Below are 27,751 nucleotides of genomic sequence, written 5' to 3'. Positions count from 1 at the left end.
AGCTCTGTCTGATTGGCGTAAGACTCGAGTGCCAGGGGCCACTTCCGACGGTGGGCGAGATCACTGCATCTCATTGGACAGCTACCGCCCGCCTCAAGCTGGGCAGCCCCCAGCCAATATAGTGCTGTCCCGCCACTATCCGCCTGCTTCACGGGGTGTGTGGAGCTTAGAAGTAATCTTTGACAAGCGGGTTGATATAGTACACCTACCAACAACAAAATAAAAAATTAAAGAAATCAGTACTTTGTATTGCCACCTGGAATGTTAGGACCATGTGTCCAAGGTACATTGACGATGCCCAAGAGGTTGATTTCATCCGTAAGACTGCCGTAATTGAGAGAGAGCTCCATCGTTTGAATGTTGACATCGCGGGACTGCGGGAGACGCGGCTTCCAGACGCGGGCTCTATCAGGGAGGATAATTACACATTCTTCTGGCAGGGGAAGTCTCAAGACGAGCCAAGACTTCATAGCGTAGGATTTGCTGTTAAAAACGCCCTCCTGGACTGTACTGTGCCACCATCCGGTGGAACAGAGCGAATTATGGATTTGAAAATATGCTCCTCAAGTGGCACTGTCAACATCCTAAATGTGTACGCTGCTACCTTATCATCCAGCATGGAAGAAAAGGATCTGTTTTATGACTTACTCAGTGACAGAATAGCCAAGGTACCTAGCACCGATACACTGTGTATTCACGGGGACTTTAATGCTAGAGTTGGATCAGATAACGACATATGGCCGAATTGCCTGGGACATCATGGGGTGGGAAAAATGAATGAAAATGGCCAGAGACTGCTTGAAGTTTGCTGCTTTTATGGACACTGTATGACAAACACATATTTCCAGCTTAAGGATCAGCACAAGGTGTCTTGGAGACACCCGCGCTCTCATCACTGGCATCAACTTGACTTAGTCGTAGCTAGGCGTACTGGTCTCAAAAATGTGCTACTGACACGAAGTTATCATAGTGCTGATTGCAACACAGACCACGCCCTAGTGGCGTGCACATTGAGGCTCACTCCTAAGAAATGTCACCACGCTAAACCGAGAGGTCATCCCCGTATCAACACAGATCATGTTCATGACACACAAAGAAAGCAGGATTTTGCCAGTAATTTTGAAAGTGCTTTCCCAGGAAAAGTGCAAGCAGAAAGGAATGTTGATAAGAAATGGGCAAAACTCTCTGGTGCAATCTACAACTCAGCAGTATCGGCCTATGGAATAAAAGGAAAAAGTAATAAGGACTGGTACGGGCAAAATTGGGATAAAATGGAACCAGGCACTGAGGCTAAACGGAAAGCCCTGCTTGCTTACAAAAGAAACCCAAATGAAAGAACTCGAGATGACCTACGAAAAGCAAAGAACAGGGCACAGAAAACATCCAGGAGATGCGCAAATAACTACTGGCTGAATTTATGTGCAGGTATACAGAAAGCGGCCGACTCTGGGAATGCTAAGGCAATGTACGATGGTATTAAGAAAGCAATTGGACCAACTGTCAAAAAAACAGCTCCTCTGAAGTCCAAGGCGGGTGAAGTCATTACTGATGAAGGCAAACAAATGGAACGCTGGGTTGAACACTACCTCGAGTTGTATGCAGCCGAGAATGAAGTTAGCAAGGATGCATGTGACGCCATCAAACAAATGCCAGTTATGGAAGATCTAGATGCAATGCCTACTATGGAAGAACTTAGTAGAGAAATAGATTCTCTTGCTAACGGAAAGGCCCCAGATGAAGATGGGATCCCTGCAGAGGTTATTAAGTATAACAAGTCTGTTCTTCTCAAACATTTATTTTCACTTATCACAACCAGCTGGGAAGAAGGTTATGTCCCGATGAATATGCGGAATTCGAGGATAGTTACTCTATATAAACAGAAAGGGAACAGAAGTGACTGTAACAATTACCGAGACATTTTATTACTAAGTGTAGCCGGGAAAGCTTATGCAAGACTCATCCTAATGCGATTACAGATCTTAGCCTCCAGAATCTACCCAGAATCTCAGTGTGGCTTCAGGCCCGTCCGATCAACCGTAGATATCATCTTCTCCTTAAGACAGCTACAAGAGAAATGTCGTGAGCAGCAGAGGCCACTTTATATTGCTTTCATTGACCTTGTTAAAGCGTTTGATTTAGTGAGCAGAAATGGGCTTTTCAAACTGTTGCAGAAGATTGGATGCCCACCTAAACTACTGCAGATAATTGTCTCTTTCCATGAGAAAACACAAGCAACAATTTGCTTCAACGGTAAAACATCAGAAGCACTCCCTGTTAATAGCGGTGTGAAACAGGGATGTGTGTTAGCTCCTACATTAGTTGGGATTTTCTGTTCCCTCCTGCTCAGATTTGCCTTTGAAGACTGAGAGGAGGGAGTGTATCTACATACGAGGTCTGATGGAAATCTTTTCAACATTGCTCGCCTCAAGGCCAAGACCAAAGTAAATACAGTTGTTATCCGTGAGTTGTTACATGCAAACGATGCAGTTCTAGTAGCGAACACAGAAGATGAGCTGCAGTACATAATCATCAAATTATCAAATGCCTGTGAAAAGTTTGGTCTACTCATCAGCCTTCAAAAGACTAGGATCATCGCGCAGAGCACTACCAACCTTCCATCCATTAGCATTAATGGCAATCCTCTCCAGATAGTTGATGACTTTACCTACTTGGGATCCACAATATGTAGCAACTTGTCCATGGACACTGAACTTACTAACAGAATCGCAAAGGCATCATCTGTCATGGCTAGATTGAAAAACAGAGTATGGAACAACGGACTGCTTGCCACAAAAACTAAATTAAAAGTCTACAACGCTTGTGTTATAAGCACCCTTCTCTATAGCTGTGAGACACGGACAACTCTTTCTAGGCATGAATATCGACTCAACAGCTTCCATCTCCGCTGTCTCCGGAAGATCCTTCAGATCTCTTGGAGAGACAGAGTACACAACACCGAAGTCTTTCATCGTGCAAGCAAAACCAGCATCTTTGCACTCCTGAGTCATCGACGTCTAAGATGGTTGGGACATGTCAGGCGCATGGATCCTGAACGGATACCGAAACAGCTGAAGTACGGCGAACTTCAGGAAGGTGTGAGGCCAGTGGGACGACCGCATCTTCGTTTCAAAGATGTCTGCAAGAGAGACCTGACCAAGACCAATATTAATCCAAGTCGCTGGGAAAGCACTGCAGATGAGCGTGTCAAGTGGCGAGTAACTGTGCGCAACGGCGTCAAGCTCTCAGAGGACGAACGCACACAGGAACAAATCAGGAAGAGGACAAAGCGAAGAGACAGAGCGGCTTCTGTTCGAAGTCCATCAAGTTTCACATGTCCAAACTGCAGTAGGGACTGCCACTCTCGTGTGGGACCTTTTAGCCATAGCAGACGTTGCAGACTCTGAACCAAGCATGCTACACCATCATCCCTCAAGGATGGACGGATGCAATTTATTTATTTTTATATCTCCAATGTCCCGAGTACCAGGTGAATAAAATTGTGATACGCGGACGATATCGATTTTGCTTGTCAAATCAGAGATCTCGAACAAGCAACAGAAGATTTAGCCGTTATGAGCGCTTACTGTAGAAAGTGGCGACTTAAACCGAATACATGCAAAACTGGAGTATGTACATTCCATCTGAACAACAAACAAGCTAACATAGATATCATAGTGAAACTTTACGGTAACACTCCCTGCCATAAGAACTATCTTAAGTACCTTTGTGCCGGCCTCGGTGGCCGTGCGGTTCTAGGCGCTCCAGTCCGGAGCCGCGCTGCTGCTACGGTCGCAGGTTCGAATCCTGCCTCGGGCATGGGTGTGTGTGATGTCCTTAGGTTAGTTAGGTTTAAGTAGTTCTAAGTTCTAGGGGACTGATGACCACAGCAGTTGAGTCCCATAGTGCTCAGAGCCATTTGAGCCAAGTACCTTTGTGTCACCCTTAACCGCACTCTTTCGTATAAAAAACATCTTGAAAATGCCGCTGCCGAGGTAAAAACTCGTAACAGTAATATTCAAAAATTGTATGGAACGACTTGGGGAGTTTCAGAAGATACCTTGTGCTCATCGCCCATTGCGCTGGCCCCCTCGGCAGTGGAATGTTGTGCCCCTGTGAGACTAAACAGCTGCCACACCAACCTGATTGACGTCCCGTTAAACAACACTGTGCTTTTAATAACTGGGACAGTCTGACGAACACCCGTTTATTAGCTACCCCTGCTGAGAAACATCTATCCACCCGCAATCCGCATAAGCGAGGCCTTGCTTACGGAATACTGCAAGCTACAGGAGAGCCTGGAATCACCCAACCAGTAAGAGATACACATGCCACGACAAAATAGACTCCGTTCAAGAAACCCACCGTGAAGGCAACCAGAACAGCTAGATGCCAATAATATAGAGCTGAGGGACCTGAGGGATCTGAACTGTCAACTTTTTGAAAATCCTGAAGAGCATGACTGGTTCCGAAAGTGTAACTGTGACAATTCTGGCACAGAACTCGACAAGAAATGATGGGTCAAATTGCACAGAGCTCGCACTGGGCATGGCCGATGCGCAGACTCTATTCACAAATGGGGTGCTACAGAATCTCTGGTTTGTGACTGCGGGGCTCCGGATCAAACAATCAAGAACAATAGAGACGAATGGCCCTTGCGTTCCTATCAGAGGATTTCGAGCTACCTCATGAAATCTGACGATACAGCTCTTATATGGATTAGGTATTTCGATGCTGACATTTAGTCGGTTTTATACGTAGTTTCGTCTTTCTGTATTCTTGTTATATGCATATACTAATGTTATATACCTCAATTTTTACACTGGATGTGAGCCTTATGAATATATAAAAAATAAAATCTTCTAAGTGTTCTACCAATAAAACACACACTTTGGTTCGCCTTCTTCACAACATTTTCAGTTTGTTCTCACCAATTTAAATTGTTTGTAATTGCAGTTCTTAGGTATTAGTTAACTTACCACCCTTAGATCCAAATGATTTATCTTGTAGCCGAAGTTTAACTGATTCAGTTGGCAATACAGACAAACAGCACACAGCACCAGTGAAAGGGATGTGTTCAATGGAAATGTCTTCGAAATTGCCAAAAATGTGATATCGTGATGGGCACAGACCAACTAAGCGCAACTCCAGGACGCGACATGTGGATCAATAAGAACACAAATCGTTAGTAGAACCAAACGGTAATTGAAACCTGTTGTGGTGTGCGTACTGTAAGACCTTCGGTACACTCACCATCAGATTATTTGACTTGTCGTTCTAACGAAGTAGGCGAGTGTCAGCAATATGTCTCGTGGTCTTATCGTGGCATGTTTATCTTTTGCCGTTAGGTCAGACGATAGAAATGCCACTTGCACGCTTAGAGTAGCAGATTGACGGTGACCAACTTTAAACAGAACTTGATTAATTTTCACACACATTTATTAAAATAATAACAAGCATAAACATTACGTAACTTCATTCTGGATGCTATTTACAATAGACAATCTGAAGTTCCTTTGGTCTTGGTACGTTAATCTCATTCTCACGTATCTCTGATACTTGACAAAGTGTCTATTCATTTATCTTCATTGCTATGTACAGGAATATGATAATCTTATTAGGCGCAGACTGAAACTTGACTACAGACTAATGCAGACTTGTGCAGACAAATGCAGACTGACTAATCGGAGGTCTGTACACTCGTTATAATACCTTGCCTTCAGTTATCACTGCGCGAGTGTGATCCGCGAGGAGAAAAGGTTCTACGTTAGCAGCAATCTCATTGGCTGCGTTACATATTAATACGCGGATCGGCGGAAGCAGAATTTGGTCCGTCTTTATGACAGCGCCATCTCGTATTGCGGAGACGGACGAGCGCTGCGCCTGCGCTGTTGTGCTTAGCGGGGCGCGCTCTAGTGGGAAAGTTGTGTACGCGCTGACTGCGCGGAACTATGTACACAACACCTGTGCTAGAAAAAGTTGTTTCGCACCTAACAACAAGACAATAACAAGAAATCTCTAAAGTAGTAACGTATCTGTAATTACGATACAACACAATTATTATGTATAAGAAATAAACTTGTATTACAGACAACTGAATATACTTCACAAATAAAAAGAGGGAAACGGGTATTGCACAAAACGTATAGCTTTCCATTTAGTGGCAGAGACGGACCACATCTCCAAGAACAATCATTATTGTCAAGCTGAGTCAGAAAGTGCCGAGACGAAAAATGCTAAACGATTTTTTTTGTAAAAGTTATGAACTGGTTTGACGAAACTGGTCTACCTTGGGCTCTGAAAAAACACAGTTCATCTAGTTTTATAATGTCGAAGTACCCAAAATTCAATTACTGTAGTGTATCGACAAAGAACAATAAATGGTAGACGAAGTGCTCTGGCACTGACAATGTGAGCTGGAAAACTATAGAGCAGACGCGCTAAATATTTAGGCATAGTTAGTTTTGTCATAAGAGTTTTTTTCTAGCTTTGGGGGCACAAAAATCCGCACGTTAGTGTATTTTGTATGTTATTATTCACTGATGTTCTACTAAGTTATAGTCTGAAATAGCTCCTTAATTAGAATAAAAGTTTTCAGAGCTCAAGGCACAATAAACAGGATTATGTGTAAGGTTCATATGTGCATCTAGCAGACATCTTTTTAAGCTATCAGGAATCTTAACCAGAGCCCCATAGTGTTTTGATTTGTTGGGATTAGTTGCCAAAAGTCCATAGCAGTTTGGGAGTAAGAGAAACATTCACAAATACACCACTGGAAGGGTAAATTGGTTGTAAGGGAAAATCCCCACTTCATCGCCACCTCGTAGATACAGTGTCCCACTGCTCGTGCGTCGACTATAAGAGCACGTTCAAACTCACTTAAATCTTGATAACCATAGTAGCAGCAGTAACCGATCTAACAACTGCGCCAGACACTTGTTGCCTTATATACGCCCTGCCGGCAGCAGCGACGTAGTTTGCCTGTTTACATATCTCTGTGTCTGAATACGTATGCCTATACCATTTTGTTTGGCACTTCAGTGTAGTTCACAGTCATAAAATGTTCTGTCCCATGAACAGTTCGGCAGCAAACCACACATAGGACGCCATTTCGTCAGTATTTGTATCCATGATCGTCAGAGAACAGCACAGCTGTTTTCGTAAATTAAATTTCATCCTGTTTCTATTTTGGTCAGCGAACACCAATGGTGTTCTCGTAATTTAGACTGTGGAAATAATGCAACCAGCTACAAGGTTTCTTTCTTTACATAATTTTATTGACCGTTACTAGTTTCTGACCTGAACCCATCATCAGACGGTAGCGATGATTTCTTTACAGCTAAAATGTAACAAAGTTTTTGTGATCGCATACTTATTAAAGTGTAAATCTATGTAATCACAGAAACTTTGTTATACCCTAGGACGCAAATGTAAAACCTTTTGTAAACTATAAAACACATCATTACACCAAATACTGCCGTAGATAGCTGGTGATGTGCAATGGAATGTATTCTGATGCAGTCTTCTCAGGGTGCGATTTCTTTTTCCCCTGTCGATGAGGCTAGCACAGTTTTGAAGTTTTTTGTGAAATTCTTTACCTGACGATTAAAGTAGGCATCGCACGGTTGCAGTAGCAGAGTGCATGGAGGAGTCCTGTCCTCGAAAATTATTTGAAATTACAAATTTACCTCTTCGTTTACTCGTCGTGCCTTTCATGAAGCCGGCCGAAGTGGCCGTGCGGTTAAAGGCGCTGCAGCCTGGAACCGCGAGACCGCTACGGTCGCAGGTTCGAATCCTGCCTCGGGCATGGATGTTTGTGATGTCATTAGGTTAGTTAGGTTTAACTAGTTCTAAGTTCTAGGGGACTAATGACCTCAGCAGTTGAGTCCCATAGTGCTCAGAACCATTTGAACCATTTTTGAACCTTTCATGAAAACATTAATAGATTGTACGTTATTTCGATGTATTTTGCAATGAAAGTAAAGAAAAATTTGAAACAGGGGCACTCGACCCATGATATCAGGATTACCGTTCTCTTCCCGCTGTGCTACCAGCTGCCGTGAGTCTTGGGTAACGCACATGGCTCATGCCTCGTCCTACTGGCGCCATGAATGCTATTTCCCAAACGCTTGGCCATATGGAGCTCCCATTTGTGTCACTTTCATTTTTGGCTACGTTCTGCATATACCAACAATTTCAACGAAATCTGTGGTGAGGAGTATGTGCTGCCCCTTATAAGTGACTAACTTGTTTTGACCAGCATACTTTTTGTTTCTATTGCGAGGAGCAGCCGACCTGTAACAGTATCTTTTGGAACTCTCAAAGCTATTTTCGCATTTGAGTATTAACTGGGTTTAGGGATTAATTTGTAAGGTTCCCCCGCTGTGTCGTCAGAACAAGATACAGCCAGGGCAAAAGCACCACAGCCGCAGAGGTGTGAGCTGGCGCCAGTGGCGTAGGGACTCGCCACTTGCACGAGTCCCACCATCGCCAAGGCCGGCGCTGGGAATGAAGATATCGACTTTTTCTTGGTCAATTGCCGACCGACAAAATCCGCCAATGACCAGACAACGGACAGAAGTCTACTCGGTAGACAGAAGAGCTGCTCCCACCAACTTGGTTATAGATCATCGTCCAAGGCTGACTCAGATAGGGCACGTCGTTTAGTGAACTCTCACAAGTGAACAGACGGTTGTTGTGAATTGCATTTGCTATGTACTGTGAAGTTTACCTACGATTATTTGCACTTAGCCATTGAGGACCTTTGCTCTCTTTTATTACAAGCAGTATTGCACACTTCATTATTCAAATAACCACAAAGATAAGTAAACCATTTAACTCATTTGTGTGACTCTGTCACTAATTTATTGGATGTTGCAAAACCTTCGTTCACCTCTCCTTTTACGTGACCCTGGGCCAAAGCTGTGTAATAGTGGCAGGGAGAAACTCTCTTGGCGGTGTACTGGACCAGAAGCCGTTTCACGGCCTACCGTAACAACAGTAGCGGCTCGGCCTGCGTATCAACGGCGGCGAGGCCTTTACTGAACTGGCGACGAGGGTTTACAACAACCGATTATCTGCAGATAAGAGCGCAATTTACATTATTTCCAGTTTTGCTATTTCACTTACGTGAACTGAGTGTATCAGCTGTGCAGTACCTACGGAGTAAGGAGCTAGCGGCAGGTTCCCATGCTGCCTAGCCGAGGCGGTTGGCCACCTGCCGCTTTTAGAGCCAGTGGGATGGGCTGCCGATGTGGAAAAATTGCTCTTTACGTCAGAAAAGAAATACGTAGGGAAAGCACATTTATTCTGGAGCGAGCAAGTAATTGTTATTAATAAACATTTGTTAAGAAAGTGTCCGCAGCTCGTGGTCGTGCGGTAGGGTTCTCGCTTCCCGCGCCCGGGTTCCCGGGTTCGATTCCCGGCGGGGTCAGGGATTTTCTCTGCCTCGTGATGACTGTGTGTTGTGTGATGTCCTTAGGTTAGTTAGGTTTAAGTAGTCCTAAGTTCTAGGGGACTGATGACCACAGATGTTAAGTTCCATAGTGCTCAGAGACATTTGAACCATTTTTTGTTAAGAAAAGTTGCCTTTTGCCAATCAGACATTAGGAAGAGTCTACAGGTCGTAAATAGTGTTTTTCAATAATTTTACAATGCCAGAAAAGGTCGATATTAATAAATAAATGAATAACTTTGACATGACGGAAGATGTACGACCTTATACGCGCTAAACCGATTGTACGGTCAAGTTACAGACGGTTCGCCATAGTCGGCAGTCGTCGATAGGGTACCTTTCGATCTAGACATGAGGGAGACCATGCTCTCGTACCGTTAATAGTTTATAATCGCTGTGAGCAACTTCATTTTGCGGTGTTTCTTAAATAAACGAACCATAATGGCATCTAGTACAAAAATTATTTGCACAAAATCTTCTTCCCACTTCATTACGTAAAAAATAGACAGTAGTGTGCACTTTCAGAATCCGACAACGCCGCTACGGTTCTGCAAGAGGACATAAAACTACGACTGCGTCTCCCCGTAACAGGTAAGAAGAATTCCTACGCGGTGGCTCACCAAGTCAGTGCAAGGACGGACTGGCTTCATTATCGCAAAACTCGGGTGGGAAAGTGTGGCCAATTACACTGTACGCCCCTTATAGCACCACATATGACGTTCTTGCACTCAGAATGGACCGATTACAATCTAGGCAGCCATCTGCCCTACTGGCAGAATCGCTACAGGCAGTATCAACAAAAAGTGGACAGAAATGTGGAACTCTATTGTCCAAGATGAACATCAGACCCTCCAAAGACGTGACACAAGACTAGCAGGTATGGAACTAACGCGACGTGCCTGGAAAACAATCGGATCAGCACAGGCCACGGCATCTGTGCTGAAAACCTCTGACGGCGGGGATGGGCTTCATCTTCTCAGTGTGACTGTGGAAATGAACACCAGACGATTCATCACACTGTAACAAGCTGCAGCAGAAGAGCCTACTATGGGAACTTGCAAGATTTCTTTGAAGTGACAGAGGCAGCCCTTGAATGGATCAACAAATTAGATAATTTATAGACTTATTTTTTTAAAATAACAAATTATGAAATTAATATATTTTTGTAAAATTTTGTAAAACTATGTAATCTACAATTGCTAGTGGCTGTTCATATGTAATGCCATACGCTAAATAATAATAACCACCACATATGGAATCGGCTAAACTGAGACATTTCTGAAGGTTTAATACGAGTGGACGCTTCTTGTAAACTGTTTGACCTGATGTTTTATTTAATGTATCAAACATCAGTGTCAAGGCAAACACAAGGTCAATAAAGTTCTATACTCGCTTTTAACGTGAGGCGTATTAGTTTTCCTAACTGACCCAGCGAGTTAGTTACAGAGTGGGACGTGCCGCGGACAGCCAAGTCTTCCCTGTCGAGGCAATTAGCTCGGGCCAGCTGCGCCAGGATCCCGTCAGCTGAATTAACCGTCGGCCGCGACTGCGGTCGGCGGGCCAGAACTGACTCGGCGTTCGGCGCGTCGCGGACTCACTTAAACCTGCCCCTCCCTCACTTCGCTTCCCGTATCGCCCGCGACCAGCTGCAGGCAAACTTGGGGTCTCTGCGGTCGGGGCGAGTAATTTAATCCCGCCAGCGTCGGAAGGAGGGGGAGAGGTAAGCTAGACACTCCCACATCCTCCATCGATTCAGGCGGAACTCGCCTCACTGCTTCCGTGAACGTGCTCCAGTGCTACACTTTCCTATCATCTATTCACCAGCTGGAAAAAGCTAAACGCTAGTGTTGCACGTATAGTTAATATGTGGCACTCGTTTTCCGCAGGTCCTAGATAATGTGTGTATAACATACGCTCTAGGACATAAAAAGAAGGAACAAAAGATCCTAAGCACCACGAAGTGATTACCGGAATGGGAGGAAATCGGTAGATTTGATGTGTATCTACAGACAAAAAATGATTACAATTGTAGAAAAATTGGATGAGTTATTCAAGAGAAAGAGCTTCTCAAACTGAGAAAGTCAATAACGCGTTGGTCCACCTCCAGCCCGTATGCAAACACAGTTATTCGGTTTGGCATTGATTGATAGACTTGCTCGGTGTGCTCCTGAGGGATATCGTGCCAGATTCTGTCCATTTGACGCATGAGATGGTCAAAATCACGAGCTGGCTGTAGAACCCTGACCTTAATGCTCCAAACGTTCGCAAGAGGCGAGAGATCCGGCGACCTTGCTGGCCAAGGTAGAGTTTGGCAAACACTAAGACATGCAGTAGAGAAACTACATCTACATTTGTACCTACATCCACATCTACATCTTCATCTTTGTAGATACTCCGAAATCGACCGTACTGTGGGTGGCGGAGGGTACCCCGTTCCACAACTAGTCATTTCCTTTCCTGTTCCACTCGGAAATCGAGCGACGATAGAACGACTATCTATATGCGTCTGTATGAGTCCTTATTTCTCGTACCTTATATTTGTGGTCCATACGTGCGCTTTCAAATGGTTCAAATGGCTCTGAGCACTATGGGACTTAACAAGTGAGGTCATTAGTCCCCTAGAACTTAGAAATACTTAAACCTAACCAACCTAAGGACATCACACACATTCATGCCCGAGACAGGATTCGAATCTGCGACCGTAGCAGTCGCGCGGTTCCGGACTGAAGCGCCTAGAACCGCTCGGCCACAGTTGCCGGCTTCCTTACGTGCAGTGCATGTTGTAGGCAGTAGAATCGTCCTGCAGTCAGCGTCAAATGCCGGTTGTCTAAACTTTCTCAACAGTGTTCGTCGAAAAGAATGTCGCCTTACCTTCAGCAATTCCCTTTTGTCTTCCCGAAGCATGTCCGTAACACTTGCGCGTTGTTCGAACCTGCCAGTAATGAAACTAGCAAGCTCGCCTCTGAATTGCTTCGATGTCTTGCTTTAATCCGACCTGGTACTGATCCCAAATACTCAAACAGCACTCAAGAACAGCTCGCTCTAGCGTCCTATTTGCGATCTCCCTTACACACGAACCAAACTTTCCTAGAATTCTCCTAATAAACGGAAGTCGATCGTTCGTCTTCCCTACCACAATCCTCCCATGCTCGTTTCATTTCATATCGCTTTGCAGCATTACGCCGAGTTATTTAGACGACTTTATTGTGGCAAGCAGGACATTACTAAAGCTGTATCCGAACATCATGGGTCTATTTTCCCTACTCATCTGCATTAACTTACATTGTTCTACGTTTAGAGCTATCTACCATTCATCACACCACTTAGAAATCTTGTCTACGTCACTTTGTATCGTCCTGCAGTCACTCAACTTCGACACCTTACCGTACACCACAGCGTCATCACCATACAACTGTCCCCGTGTGTGGCCTGGCAGTGTCTTGGTGTATTGTAAGACCAGAATGGCCTACCAAGAAGGGAAGCAAAACCGAACGTGGAATATCGTCGAGGTGTCGCTGTGCTGTAAGGGTGCCACGGATAACAACCAAAGGGATGCGGCTACGAAATGAAAAGGGAAATGAGAGCCCAGACCATCACTCCTGGTTGTCTAGCCGTACGGCGGGCTACAATCGAGTTGGTATCCTACCGCTGTATGGGGCGTCTCCAGACAGTGTCATTGGCCGGAGTGGAGTTTTCAGTGATGGGTCCCGCTTCGAACTGAGCCCTGGTCACCGGCGAAGACGTGTCTAGAGAGGCACCAGACAGCGGCGGGATACCAGTCTGACTCACTGAATCCCGTAATAAAGGCAAGCCTTCCGGTCCAGAATGTGTACCACTCATGTTCCTCTCAGAGTATGCTGATAAAATAGCTCCATATCTAGCAATTACACACTACTCGCTCACAGATAGTTCCGTACCTAAAGACTGGAAAATTGCTCGAGTCATACCATTACCCAAAAAGGGAAGTAGGAATAATCCGCTGAATTACAGTCCTATATCACTAACGTCCATTTGCAGTAGGCTTTTAGATCATGTACTGTATTCGAACATTATGAAGTACCTCGAAGAAAACGATTTAGTGACACATAGTCTGCACGGTTTCAGAAAATATCGTTCTTGTTAAACAGCTAGCTCTTTATACTCATGAATTAATGAGTGCTATCGACAGGGGATGTCAAATTGAGTCCATATTTTTAGATTTCCAGAAGGCTTTCGACACCGTTCCTCAAAAGCGTCTTCTAACCAAACTGTGTGCCTATGGAATATCACCTCAGTTGTGCGACTGGATTCGTGACATCCTGTCAGAAAGGTCACAGTTCGTAGTAATAGAAGGAAAGACATCGAGTAAAACAGAAGAAATATACGGCGTTCCCCAAGGAAGTGTTACAGGCCCTCTATTGTTCCTGATCTATATTAACGATATAGGAGACAATGTGAATAGCCGTCTTAGATTGTTTGCAGATATTGCTGTCATTTACCGTCTTGTAAAGTCATCAGATGATCAAAACGACTTGCAAAACGATTTAGATTTTGAAATCTGTATGGTGCGAAAAGTGGCAATTCAAATGGTTCAAATGGCTCTGAGTACTATGGGACGTAACTTCTGAGGTCATCAGTCCCCTAGAACTTAGAACTACTTAAACCTAACTAACCTAAGGACATCACACACATCCATGCCCGAGGCAGGATTCGAACCTGCTACCGTAGCAGTCGCGCGGTTCCGGACTGAGCGCCTGAACCGCTAGACCACCGCGGCCGGCTAAAGTGGCAATTGACCCTGTATAAAGAAGAGTGTGAAGTTATTCACATGAGTACTAAAAGATATCAGCTAAATTTCTTTTACACGACGAATCACACAAATCTGAAGGCTGTAAATTCAACTAAATACTTAGGGATTACAATTACAAATAACCTAAATTGGAACGATCACATAGATAATATTGTGGGTAGAGCAAACCAAAGACTGCGTGATTCATTGGCAGAACACTTAGATGGTGCAACAGGTCTACTAAAGAGACAGCTTACACCACGCTTGTCCGCCCTATTATGGAGTATTGCTGTGTGGTGTGGGAACAGCATCAGTTGGTACTGACGGATGACATCGAAAAAGTATAAAGAAGGACAGCTCGTTTTGTATTATCACGAAATAGGGGAGATAGTGTCACAGATGTGATACGTGAATTGGAGTGGCAATCATTAAAGCAAAGGCGTTTTTCGTTGCCACGGTATCTTCTCATGAAATTTCAATCACCTGTTTTCTCCTCCGATTGCGAAAACATTCTGTTGCCCCCAACTACATAGGGAGAAATGATCATTACGATAAAATAAAAGAAATCAGGGCTTGCCATTCGAGAGTGGAACGGTAGAGAGACAGCTTGAAGATGGTTCATTGAACCCTCTGCCAGGCACTTTATTGTGAATAGCAATCACTTAGATGTAGACTGTCGCCCGCCATAAGGCCCCCATTGGGATAGTTCCTTAGTGGTGACTCTTTTTCCTTTTGTTTCTTTTTTTGTGTCTTTTACTGATATTATGTTCTCAGCTACATGTAGGTGTCTTATGTGACTACAGAAATTGTGTTTTCCTCGTCTGACATTACGGCTGATCACCTGAAGAACTTGTGGTGCCTCAGAAGACGGGCCGCGCTGCCGGATATCTGATCCCAAGCCGTGACGCGCCCAAGGCCATCATCCTTAAGTGCAAGAATCGCATACTGTCCCTTTTTTTCATGAAACGTTTCTTGTAATTTTTGTACCTTCAGGTGAATAGAATGTGAGTTGAGCGCAGTTTTTATTCAGGTGGACTAAGATTTTAACTTAATTAATAATTATTAAAGGATTGTAGCTTGTCAGAAAATTGTTGTGGATTTGCCTGGTTTGAATTTTTACGAGGGAACTGAACTTATATTATCCGAAAAATACATTACAAATTTTATTATACACAGGTGCCTGGATAGTAGTTTATGGAGCGCGTCGCAAAAGTTTGGTGACGTAATTAGACAAGACACTTTTAAGACAGAAGAATTTGATTGACTTTCTCGGAAACGGTTATAAGTATTCTGCACCGTTCAGCGTCAATTTAAGCCCTGCTATACACGGCAGATATATTGGAAATTTATAACAGTTGTCATCCCTGCTCTAAGTAGGCCTGTTAGATGCTCTTTCTCGTGCTACAAAAAATCCAACCTGCAAAAATGAAAAATAGTATTTAAAATTATCAGACAACTAGGTATCCTTGTGCACGACTGAGGACATAGAACTTGGATAGAGATTCTTTGCGACGTGTATTGATATGTGATGTCCGACAAACCTGGAAGAGAGAGAATATAAAGGATGATCAAATATTTTCCGCTCGAAGGATGTACAGTTTAGAATCCGTATGCCAATCAGGCAAAATCTCCGTCAGCATTGAGGCTATCATCCGACGGACGCACGAAGTTGACGATACCCCTGTGGTAAAACACTGTGCTGCTGCGTGAAGTCCGTAGCTGTCTGCTTGCATATCCTCCTGACACAGGAATCGCCGCGGCCCCTCCCGCCGGAGTTCGCGACCTCCCACGGGCATGTGCCATCAGTACCATCCGACCGCCGTGTCAACCTCAGCTGAGGTTGTGAATCGGAGGGCCGTGTGGTCAGCACATCGCTCTGCCCGTCGTTATGATGGTTTTCTTTGACCGAAGCCGCTACTGTTCGGTCGAGTAGCTCCTCAGTTGGCATCACGAGGCTGAGTGCAACACGAAAAATTACAACAGCTCATGACGGCCCGGATGGTCACCCAACCAAGTTCCGGCCACGGCCGACACCGCTTAACTTCGGTGATCTCAAGGGAACCGGTGTATCACTGTAGCAAGGCAGTTGCCGTGCGTGAACCAAAAGACTTGCTTTTATTAAGTAATTTAAGTTCCCTCACTACTCCGAGGATATCTATTTCTAAGTTTACTTTGTCTTCTTTGGTGAAGGAATTTGGGAGGGCTGTGTTTAGTAACTCTGCTTTGGCAGCACTGTAGTCAGTAGTATTTCTATTGCTACCACGCAGAGAAGGCATTGATTGTGTCTTGCCGCTAGTATACTTTACATACTACCAGAATCTCTTTTGATTTTTTACCAGGTTTCGAAACAAAGTTTCGTTGTGGAAACTATTATAAGCATCTCTCATTATGTTGATTATGTTTTACATATTAAGTTTAGCTCAACTGTCAACATTTCCCTATTCATTCCTCAACGTATAATTAATCGACGTTACTATGTCAAGAAGCGCATTACTAATGCTGCATACCAACATGACGGCTTTATCTTTCCTACTCATCTGTAATAATATACATTTTTCTACATTTAGTGCAACCTGCCATTCATCACACCAAATAGAAATTCTAAGTCTTGCTGTATCCTCCCTCAATCATACAACAACGGTACATTCCCGTATAGTACACCTTCATCAGGAAACAGTCGTAGGATGCTCCCCTCACAATCCGTCAGATCATTCATGAATATGAATAGAGAATAAGAACGACCCTATGACGTTTCTCTGGGGTATTCCTGACGATAACCTTCTGTCTGCTGAACACACACCGTCGAGGACAACGCACTGGGTGCTGTTAGGCAGAAGTTTGCGAGCCATTCACATATCTGGGAACCTATTCCTAATACTCCATCTTTAACAGTATGGACTCCTACTCCCTCTACATCCAGTATCTCATTTCATTGCTCTTGAGCTCTTACATCTGCAGTCTAGTTTCTGTACTAGCTGTAGATAATTTTTCACTCTTTTTTCCCTGATATTGACTTAATAATCTGAATTACATTGTAGCTAGCGATTTGTATTTTGTGTGTGTGTGTGTGTGTGTGTAAATTATTTTGTGACCCCACTGTCTACAGTTTTCCATTTCTGCACGAGGAAAAGCTTGTGATGGGGCTATAGCGATCCCAGTGGCACCTAAGATGAAGCGCATCACCTTCGTGGTTTCTGGGGCAGTTGGGGCAGATTTACGGCTCACCGTAGCTCTGAAAGCAGCCCGCAGGTCGTTTGCTCGGCCGCCCGGCACGGTTATTGCTTACACAGTGGGGTGGCGTGTGTGCGGGGGAATGATTGCTGAGGGCAATTTAAAAGCTGGCAGATGGACAGCCACCATTCGTCAGCTCGTTAACGAGCTATAGTTAGAAGACAAACAGAACAGACGCGGCGAAGGCGTGGGTGGGGGCGGGGAGGGGAGTTGGAGAAAAACGAAAAATGTAACGGAGCAGCAACTGCTACTCACCTGCAGTTACAACATTATTCAACCGTATGGAATATCCACAGGTTTCATAGTGATAATTATGGATGGCAGTTATCGCTGACACTAGCGGTTTTCGGTTATATCGTTTTCTTACGAGCAAGTTTAAACAGACCGTTAATATCGCTCAAAATAAGCGGTTTCTGAAACAACTGATTTTCGGTTTTTTATCTCCATTATTTTCTACAAAATATTTGATCAGATGAACATCCACAACTCAAGAACCTATTTATAGAATAAAAATCTCCTTCAGCTAATGAAGCGGATTTTTGTTCTATAAACTATTATTTCCCGCATTAATGTAGAAATCGAATAAAGATTGAGAAATTTGGACTCAGTTTCAAGATACAGAGGATCAAAATATTAATTTAAATTGGAAAATAAAAGAAAACTTAGTCTGTCGGTCATTTACTGCTTTTATCGAGAAATGATGAGTGGTTGAATACTACAAGAAAACCGCGGTATTTTTCTATTGATTGTAATTTTTTGAAACTTCGCTCAAAAATCAGTTTGTAGTAGGTGACTAGACCGCTATGTGCGTATTACGAAGTCAGTGCTGAAGGGTGATAAGCGAAACTGAAGAACTCTGTTTATCGTGTTAATTCCTCTTTTTAAAGGGCTACAAGCAGATAAAGGTGTGTTACTTAGAAACAGGCAGCTTATAAGCTACCGTCTGTTTTAATTGTATACTAGCAATGAATTGTTGTTAAGTTTTTAATTTATTACTGTTATTATTTCCTACATCTTCTATTATTTCACTGAAATGGCAAGCAAATCTTAAAGCTTTTGAAGCAAATGTAGCATTGTGCTTCATTGCTACGTCACTTCATAAAAATATTTACAATATAGCGTTGCTGCCATTCTGAAATACAACGGATGTACGGCGACGACAGAGAGAACCTGGTGTACATGCCATGTGGGGCGCAGACTTGCACACTGGGTGTACACACATACCTTACGCCATGACACACAGCAACGTGTATAACACTATCGTCCGCTACTGTTATACTATTACCTTAAAGCGGGCGGTAGTTCGTATAATGAAATTATTTTTATTCAAGCAATTATAGTATAAAGAAGCAGAGCAGTGTTATCCTATGAAAGGATTTTAGTTGTGTTGACCGCGACGTAACTAACGGAGGTGGCTTATCGGAAGTGAAAGTCAGAATAACGTAAATATTTAAACAGTAACAAACAATAATTTACCTATCCACAGTGTCCAAATAATAGTAAAGAAAACGGTCGCCAGCCTAATTAGGCACGAGAATGATTAACATTCTTGTTCAAGAAAGTAGATATTAGTAACATTATCGGACAAACACAACCTATATCATATGAGAGTGCAGTGAGCTCGGTCACTAGCAGATATTGTCGTTAAAGTTGGAGCTGACAGCTAGAGCAGAACAAACTATTTGCATAAATATAACAGATAACAAAACACACTATTACCTTGAGGACTTAGTCAAAATGAATGGTCTCAATAATATTACTGTTACAATGATTTTTAGAATCATAAATTGGACATAGGTTCAATTTTACTTTTTCAAACGTATTCCTGTCTGGCATGAAATATGGATATCGTTCACAGCAAAATTAACTATTATGCATAGATTAGGTCTCTCACTACTAAACACCTTTCCACTTGGAATGAAAATTAAATGGAGTTCACTAACAGATTACTTCTCACTGTCTTTTGAGTAAAGAAACTATTGTTTTCGTAGATAGTGGTCTTTCTATTAATCGTTATCTAGCATGAGCATAAAGGATAAACTGTGGATCCTATTATACTACTAATAAGCACTTTCAATACACAGGAGAAACAAGTGCTTAGCAAGCATGAGTATATAACCTTCCACAATTGCAGTTTTCAACTTTTACTACAGTGAGACACAAAATTGACATATTTGTAAGATCCTTTCGACAAACAATATTAAATTTAGCACACTCTATTGCCATATTAATTTTAATATGCCTTCAGTAAAGGACACTCGGTAATCACTTTAGTCCAAACGGAGAGGAACCTAAGAGGTGTTATGATAAGGAAAAAATGAAGGTAGATACATAAATTCAGTTATAAATTACCTTATATTTGAGCACAGTAACACATCCAATGAGGTGATCCTTCACTGTTCATTACAACAGTTCTTCTGTTCTAATGTGGTAGCGAGTGCATGTTGACAGGTGGATTTGCAAGTAGAAACGCTGGACTCTGTCATTTCTTGGTGGCTATGAAAGATACCAATTTCAGAATAGTTCCAGCTCTTTATTCATCCATTCGAGGCATTGGAAAGAGTCAGGAAAAGCCTCTCTCGGAACCAGCACAATACAAAACTTTTACATGATCAGTTCATAGTTTGGTAGTTCGTCCACGACTAACTCTTTGTTCCACCTTTCTATTCATGCCAACCACATTTTGCACGCGCTACACTGTTCCGTTCCCGAGGGGAACCACAACAATTTTTACGTACGAAATAACTAAGAAACGTAAGTGAAGGTCAGCAGTTTACATATCAGTAACCAAACATATTAAATGATACAGAACATTTGCACATATTAACATTTCTATAAAAATTATTTAAACAATACTGCAGTTTTATACATTAAGTGTTGTCCCCCTCAAAATGTGACAAAAAATTTAAATGACAAGTACACTACATAGCATAGAATCAAACCATGACATCAAAGTTTTTAGGAAGGAAATAGCGAACACTTATGTGCTATTAATGCAATCAAACAATATTTACAATATCTTAATGATAGAAGGTAGAACAGACAAAACAGAAAAATTTATGTGAGTAGAGCTATGGAGCTCTGGTGTTACGCATGGACTTTTTTTCTCAGCAATGTTGTACCAATACTCGTGCCATGTGTTTGTTATTAGTTTCTGTCGGCATTGTCATTAAAACAACATTGATCACTTTGCTAATTTTCCACAATAACGCAATATCTTAAATTAATGCAAATTCTACAAATAAATGTGACTCCCCTTTTTAAAAAAAAATGTATTCACAAACGAAAAATTGTAACAGTAATGATACAGCTAATTGATATTTCGGTTTATTTACTCCGTTGTTAGCAAAAAAATAAAAAAAATGTTTTAACTGAGATCAAACAAGTACCGTAAAATACCGGTTATTTTGAACTAAAATACCGTTATCGGTTTTAACGGGTCGGTTTTTAGCATCACTAGTGGTAACAGTAATCTCGTTTAAGATAGTGAAGTAGTTTTGAAAACTTTTGTTAGTTTTATTTATTTAATTTTTATTGACCTACTTCTACGTACATGCCACGATGAAGTGTCTGGAAGAGGGTGCTTAGCACTGCACCACCGATATGATTCCTTCCCTTTCCAGTTCCGTATGGACCGCTGTAACTAGCCATCCTCACTTTGCGGGCTCTACAGCAGCGATACTTACGGGCCTGGCGTGCATTTCTGCAGTCTTTGAATGATACTGGTTGTAGAAACACAGTAAGAAAGCTTTGTTAGGATAACAGGCGTTCATCTCGAAGCGTCTGCAATTTCACGTTTTCAAGCGCTGTTGTGCCACACTCTTTCGATGCAAAGACACCTGTGACGATTCGTGTTATCCCAGGCATTCAGTTATATCTTTGTCTGCTTGAGTCACTGTCTTACACTACGATATTAAGCATAAAGAAATTATTTAAAAAACTCATAATAATGAACGCATCACAACAAAATTTTGATAAAAGTAACCTTCATAAAAATAGTAAAGAAAGAGACCAGTGATCTTACAAGAGACATTACAAACCCAACTCATACCTACAGTTACTTGAATGTGGTATCACCCATAACGCGCTGCCATCTGAGCAGTGAGCGTAAGCTACTGTGTTCTAAGTCAGTTTCTAGTGATTAACTTAATGAAATGTTTTTAAATACTATAATTGCCACAGACATGATGATCGTTGCGTCTAACGAGAAACACTGGTATGAGTGAACCAAACTGTCGGTGACCTGTTGCTAGCGTTTGGCGCGGCGCGGTGGCCCACTGGAAACGATCAGCGGAAGTCCGAACATACCCATTAGGTTCCCAGACATATCAGTGTCTCCAACAGTTGTTAAGTAACAATACAACAGGTCGTTGTCATGGACCCCGAGTTTTCTTCAGAGACAAGGATAGCGTAAGAAGTGCCCCAGGAAAACATTAAAGGGCTACCCTCGTTTTCTACATACAGGAATATGTGACAAGTAAGGTGAGCAGCAATCTGCGACTGTGTGCTGGTGGCGCTTTAGTGTATGTGACAATGTTGCCGTTGAGTGATTGTAGGAAGATACTGCATTACCTGGAGAGAATTTCTATTTGGTGTAATGAGTGGAGCCTTATTCTAAACGCAGAAAAAGGTAAGTTAATACGGATGAGTAAGGAAAACAATACTGTGTGCCGAGTGTAGCACTACTTCGACATAGCCTTCTTGGTTGTCACCACTCTCTGTACCTTGCCGCTGGACTCACGAAGACACTGGCGACTCTTCGGTGGTCGAGCCGCGATATGAGAGCGGCATTGTTGATATGCGGTCGTCCGCACGTGCCAGCCGTTGTGACCGAGCAGTTCTAGGCGCTTAAGTCTGGAACCGGGCTACCGCTACGGTCGCAGGTTTGAACCCTGCCACGGGCGTGGATGTGTGTGATGTCCTTAGGTTAGTTAGGTTAAAGTAGTTCTAAGGTCTAGGGGACTGATGACCTCAGATGTTAAGACCCATAGTGCTCAGAGCCATTTGAACCATTCGTTCGCACGTACTGGTTATTTGTATGCCTGTGAAGCAAAGCTGTCTCGAGGCGCTGCAGCCTTTGCTTTATGCTTTTCCTGATACTTTGTCTATGTTCCGTGTAGGTTCATTAATGGCATCAAACATAAGGCAGGTCTACTTACACCGTTTATAAGCGCTACATTCAATAAGGAGCCAGTCTCCACATTGCTCTCTTTAGGCAGGACTATGTCGATAGTTGACTGTAAATACACTCCTGGAAATTGAAATAAGAACACCGTGAATTCATTGTCCCAGGAAGGGGAAACTTTATTGACACACTCCTGGGGTCAGATACATCACATGATCACACTGACAGAACCACAGGCACATAGACACAGGCAACAGAGCATGCACAATGTCGGCACCAGTACAGTGTATATCCACCTTTCGCAGCAATGCAGGCTGCTATTCTCCCATGGAGACGATCGTAGAGATGCTGGATGTAGTCCTGTGGAACGGCTTGCCATGCCATTTCCACCTGGCGCCTCAGTTGGACCAGCGTTCGTGCTGGACGTGCAGACCGCGTGAGATGACGCTTCATCCAGTCCCAAACATGCTCAATGGGGGACAGATCCGGAGATCTTGCTGGCCAGGGTAATTGACTTACACCTTCTAGAGCACGTTGGGTGGCACGGGATACATGCGGACGTGCATTGTCCTGTTGGAACAGCAAGTTCCCTTGCCGGTCTAGGAATGGTAGAACGATGGGTTCGATGACGGTTTGGATGTACCGTGCACTATTCAGTGTCCTCTCGACGATCACCAGTGGTGTACGGCCAGTGTAGCAGATCGCTCCCCACACCATGATGCCGGGTGTTGGCCCTGTGTGCCTCGGTCGTATGCAGTCCTGATTGTGGCGCTCACCTGCACGGCGCCAAACACGCATACGATCATCATTGGCACCAAGGCAGAAGCGACTCTCATCGCTGAAGACGACACGTCTCCATTCGTCCCTCCATTCACGCCTGTCGCGACACCACTGGAGGCGGGCTGCACGATGTTGGGGCGTGAGCGGAAGACGGTCTAACGGTGTGCGGGACCGTAGCCCAGCTTCATGGAGACGGTTGCGAATGGTCCTCGCCCATACCCCAGGAGCAACAGTGTCCCTAATTTGCTGGGAAGTGGCGGTGCGGTCCCCTACGGCACTGCGTAGGATCCTACGGTCTTGGCGTGTATCCGTGCGTCGCTGCGGTCCGGTCCCAGGTCGACGGGCACGTGCACCTTCCGCCGACCACTGGCGACAACATCAATGTACTGTGGAGACCTCACGCCCCACGTGTTGAGCAATTCGGCGGTACGTCCACCCGGCCTCCCGCATGCCCACTATACGCCCTCGCTCAAAGTCCGTCAACTGCACATACGGTTCACGTCCACGCTGTCGCGGCATGCTACCAGTGTTAAAGACTGCGATGGAGCTCCGTATGCCACGGCAAACTGGCTGACACTGACGGCGGCGGTGCACAAATGCTGCGCAGCTAGCGCCATTCGGCGGCCAACACCGCGGTTCCTGGTGTGTCCGCTGTGCCGTGCGTGTGATCATTGCTTGTACAGCCCTCTCGCAGTGCCCGGAGCAAGTATGGTGGGTCTGACACACCGGTGTCAATGTGTTCTTTTTTCCATTTCCAGGAGTGTAGTTTCTGAAGTATCAAGGAATTTTCCAGTGCGCAAGGTTGGTCGAAGCTAAGGGGCAATATCTGATTAAAGATCAATCAAATTTGATTGTCAAACGACGTTCATAAATCAGCACCACCACTTGTGATCTTTCTTCGAAGGCTAAGATGAAGTCGTCGGCAATTCGGTCACCATGTGTATTTTGGGGGCGGACTTAATGCGAGGGTGAATCTGATTCCAGTCTGGTCGGGGTAACAGTTTTATCTTATGTTAAAACGTTTAGCAGCCCTCCACTTTTTCCCTTTGTCCTTTGTTTCGTTTTTGATTTCGACTGCATCGAAATGTAGCAGTAGTAGTAGTAGTAATAGTAGTAGAAGTAGTAGTTGTTGTTATTTTATCCGTAGGTCTCTTTTACATGGACATTGGACATCTTCAAATGGCTCTAAGCACTATGGGCCTTAACAGCTGAGGTCATGTCACCTTGACTTAGAACTACTTAAACCTAACTAACCTAAGGACGTTATACACATCCATGCCCGAGGCAGGATTCGAACCTGAGACCGCAGCCGCAGTGCGGTTCCGGACTGAAGCGCCTAGAACCGCTCGGCCACAGCGGCCGGCTTGGACATCTCTTTGTACTACAATTTAAGAACAACAAAAATAAGTCTAGAATGACAAGGATGGGGTAGTTAGTCGGCTGTCTTTTATAGTAGGAACTATCCTGGCCTTTGTGTGAAATAACTTGGGGAAACTACGGATGGCTGGATTAAGACTGGAGCCTCCAACCTCCCGAATATAATGCCACTTTGTTTACAATAGTGCAATTTCTTTTCGGTTTACCCCTAGTGTACAGTACCGTTATACAAATAACTTATTTAATAACGATAAAAGGCTAATGCAACGCTGTTTATTCATATCTCTCTCCCAGGCAATGAGCATACTACACGGACAATACATACATTGTTTCATAACGCAACATATACTACCAGCTGATGTCAGGACCATTTTGTGCACTGGAGCTTTCCATTTACTAGCCAGAGTGGCTGAGTCAGTATCCCTCTCTAAAGAGTAAGGAGTTGAACTCAGAACAAAGGTAATGTATTATAAACTACGTAGGCGTGGGAGTAAGTTTTTTTCACAAAAGAAAAAAGAGAAGGCAAAATTCAGAGTGCAAGTGAATGATTCGAGAAAACTACCCAACCAATTTCACGTAGGCCTATGAAGATTTATTAACGAAACCTGACTGTGGTTTCAACAATTGTAAAAATGTCTTCGTAAGTGCGTGCACCTACTTTTTTACATCATAGTTAAAAGGAATTGTCAATGTATAAAGGATGTACAAAACCTATAAACATATAATTAACAAAAATTACTTACACCTAAAATCAGGTATTCGTGACGGCAAATTTCAGAGCAAAGAAGCTCATATGAAATAACACGAAAAATGTGATAAATGTGACCGTCAGTAAAACCAATTGAAATCCATTAAAAGATTCCCATTGGAGCTGGGATAAGTGTAAAAGTCTTCACACTAAAATGGACATGGCATTAAAAGGCACAGAAACGGGCTGTTTGTGGCTGGTGCCCTGCGGCGACTGACAAAGTCATCACAGTGCACGAAATAGGACACTTCGGTACGTGGCATACCTGCGCGAAAACACACGTGGACAGCAAACGGTTAAAGTGAAAACTTTCAATCGCCACGTAATTTTCAGCTAGAGAAATGGAGGAATGTGGGTGGCAGGGAGGAAGAGAAATTTAAAACTGAATTGCAACACTAAAAAAGAGGACACAGCTCAAATGAACGTGGAATTTTATTATTAACTTGAAACAGTTTAATAAAGCTTCATTTACATTCATCGTTGCTGAAGAACAGATACGAGCAAAATTTTAAAGTGCTAAAGAGTTATCTGAAACGGTAGAGGTTTTATTACCGTTATTATTATTTGTGGCGCCTTTTTTCGCCAAACCTCTATTCTGTATAGTCTAAGTACTCCACCAGTATATAGAATGTTTGGATTAACTGGTACTTTTTAACTGCCTTTTTCTGTGAGTTTGTTTTAGAAATTTCTTTAACCTCCTTTGGTAATTCGTTGTTCATTTTTGTTCTTTAGTAGAAATTTTTGTTTAAAAGTATGTTTATTCTTTCTCAGTAAATTTAAGTTCATTCTAGAGTTTATTCCATTGTTATGAACAGAGCTGTCTGCGTAGTAATTACAAATGACTCTTTCTTTTATGTGTACAACTATTTGGTAAATGTATTCACACCGTACAGTTGAAGTCCCCAGTTTTTCGAAACGATCTTTACAATGAGCTCGTCTACTTTTTATTCGTATGGCCCTTTTCTGCAGTCTGAAAATGAAGACAGAATAGCAGAAGTCGCGAAGCGTCATCTTGTATGCAGTACCCAAATATGTGAAAACGGTAGTGCGGAATTATCGAAACCAGTACGGGAGCGGAGCACCACCGAAAACAAGTACAATGAATTGGTTCAAACATTTTAAAGAGGCAGGCTCTGTGAACGGCCTAGAAGCGCTGGAACAGTTCCTTCTACCACAGATCGAAGAGCTTCGAGCACGATGATGCACTCCCCACTGAAGTTTGAACGTGCAGCATACGCTGAATGACATTTCCTAAGTGGTGAATGGGTCTCGATGGTCCTGTCACCTGTTCCCCGCCCTCTCCCGATGTCGCGACATAACACTTCTTTCTGTGGGGTTGCGTCAAGGATCGCGTGTCCACACCACCATTCAATATCATCGCTACCCTTAGGACACGAATCAATCAAGCAGTCGGCACTGTTCATGCTGCGATGCAGAACTCGAATACCAGCTGTGTGACGCATATTGAACTTCTGGTATAAAATATAGACCTGCTTCTGCAATAGTCCATGATGGTCTGTCTCTAATAGCTTACAAGTTATGATTTCCTGGAAAGATACTGGCTTTTTATGGACACCCTGTATGTGCCTACATTCCTCACTTAACACTGGTGCTAGAAACCTTATAAGGAGGCATTCTTGAGATCTTTTACATCTATCTTCAGGCTTCTGTTAGTTCAGTTCTTTCATCATATCCGTGGTGCTCTGCCACGGGTCACACACATCTGTGACCCTCCGTGCTGTTCTTCTATGGATACATTCAACATCCACTGTTAGTTTCATTTCGTATGGATCGCACATACTTGTGCAAAACTGTAGGAAGTGTCGCAAGAGTGTCTCGTAGTTAATCTCGTTTCTAGAATAATTGAATTTTCCTAGTATCCGAGAAATGAGCCGAAGTCCGCCACCTGAGTTACCTATAATTGAGCCTACGTGACCGTTATGTTCCGAATCCTTACGAACTGTTGCACCTAGCCATCCGTATGAGTTGAGCGGTTCCTAATCAGACTCATTTCAATTGTAGGTATAGGATACTAGGTTTCCGTGTTCTGAACAGTGCACATTTCCGAACATTTAAAGCATGTTTCCAGCCTTTGCTTCACTTTGAAACGCTACATAATCTGACTGGACCTTTGTGGATCATCTTCTCTTAATACCTTGTAATACATAAATGATCATCTGCAAAAAGGGTGGGCTTACTATTAATACAAGTGGCGTTCAATTAATAATGCATCATATTTTGTTTCTGAAAGGAGGTTAAATTTATTCAGGG

General features: G+C 43.3%; 1 protein-coding gene across 1 annotated transcript; it reads left to right on the top strand.

Moving 5' to 3' along the window:
• Nucleotides 1–272: 272 nt before the first annotated feature.
• On the top strand, nucleotides 273–24,171 carry LOC124623071. Its single transcript, XM_047148864.1, has 2 exons — nucleotides 273–1,774; nucleotides 24,114–24,171. Exons 1-2 carry the CDS (start codon nucleotides 273–275, stop codon nucleotides 24,169–24,171), a joined length of 1,560 nt encoding a protein of 519 aa, XP_047004820.1.
• Nucleotides 24,172–27,751: the final 3,580 nt, after the last annotated feature.

This window comes from Schistocerca americana, chromosome 7, assembly GCF_021461395.2.
Source record: "Schistocerca americana isolate TAMUIC-IGC-003095 chromosome 7, iqSchAmer2.1, whole genome shotgun sequence".
Taxonomy (NCBI): Eukaryota; Metazoa; Arthropoda; class Insecta; order Orthoptera; family Acrididae; genus Schistocerca; species Schistocerca americana.
The sequence above is the reverse complement of the archived record's forward strand: the minus strand, read 5'-3'. Positions and strand labels throughout refer to the sequence as shown.

Excerpts from the sequence above, each read along its gene's own strand:
- LOC124623071 (XM_047148864.1), top strand. The coding sequence starts at position 273 with ATGTGTCCAAGGTACATTGACGATGCCCAAGAGGTTGATTTCATCCGT. Across the intron at positions 1,775-24,113 it reads GAGGTTATTAAGTATAACAA|GAGTGTAGTTTCTGAAGTAT; the intron begins GTCTGTTCTTCT and ends TTCCATTTCCAG.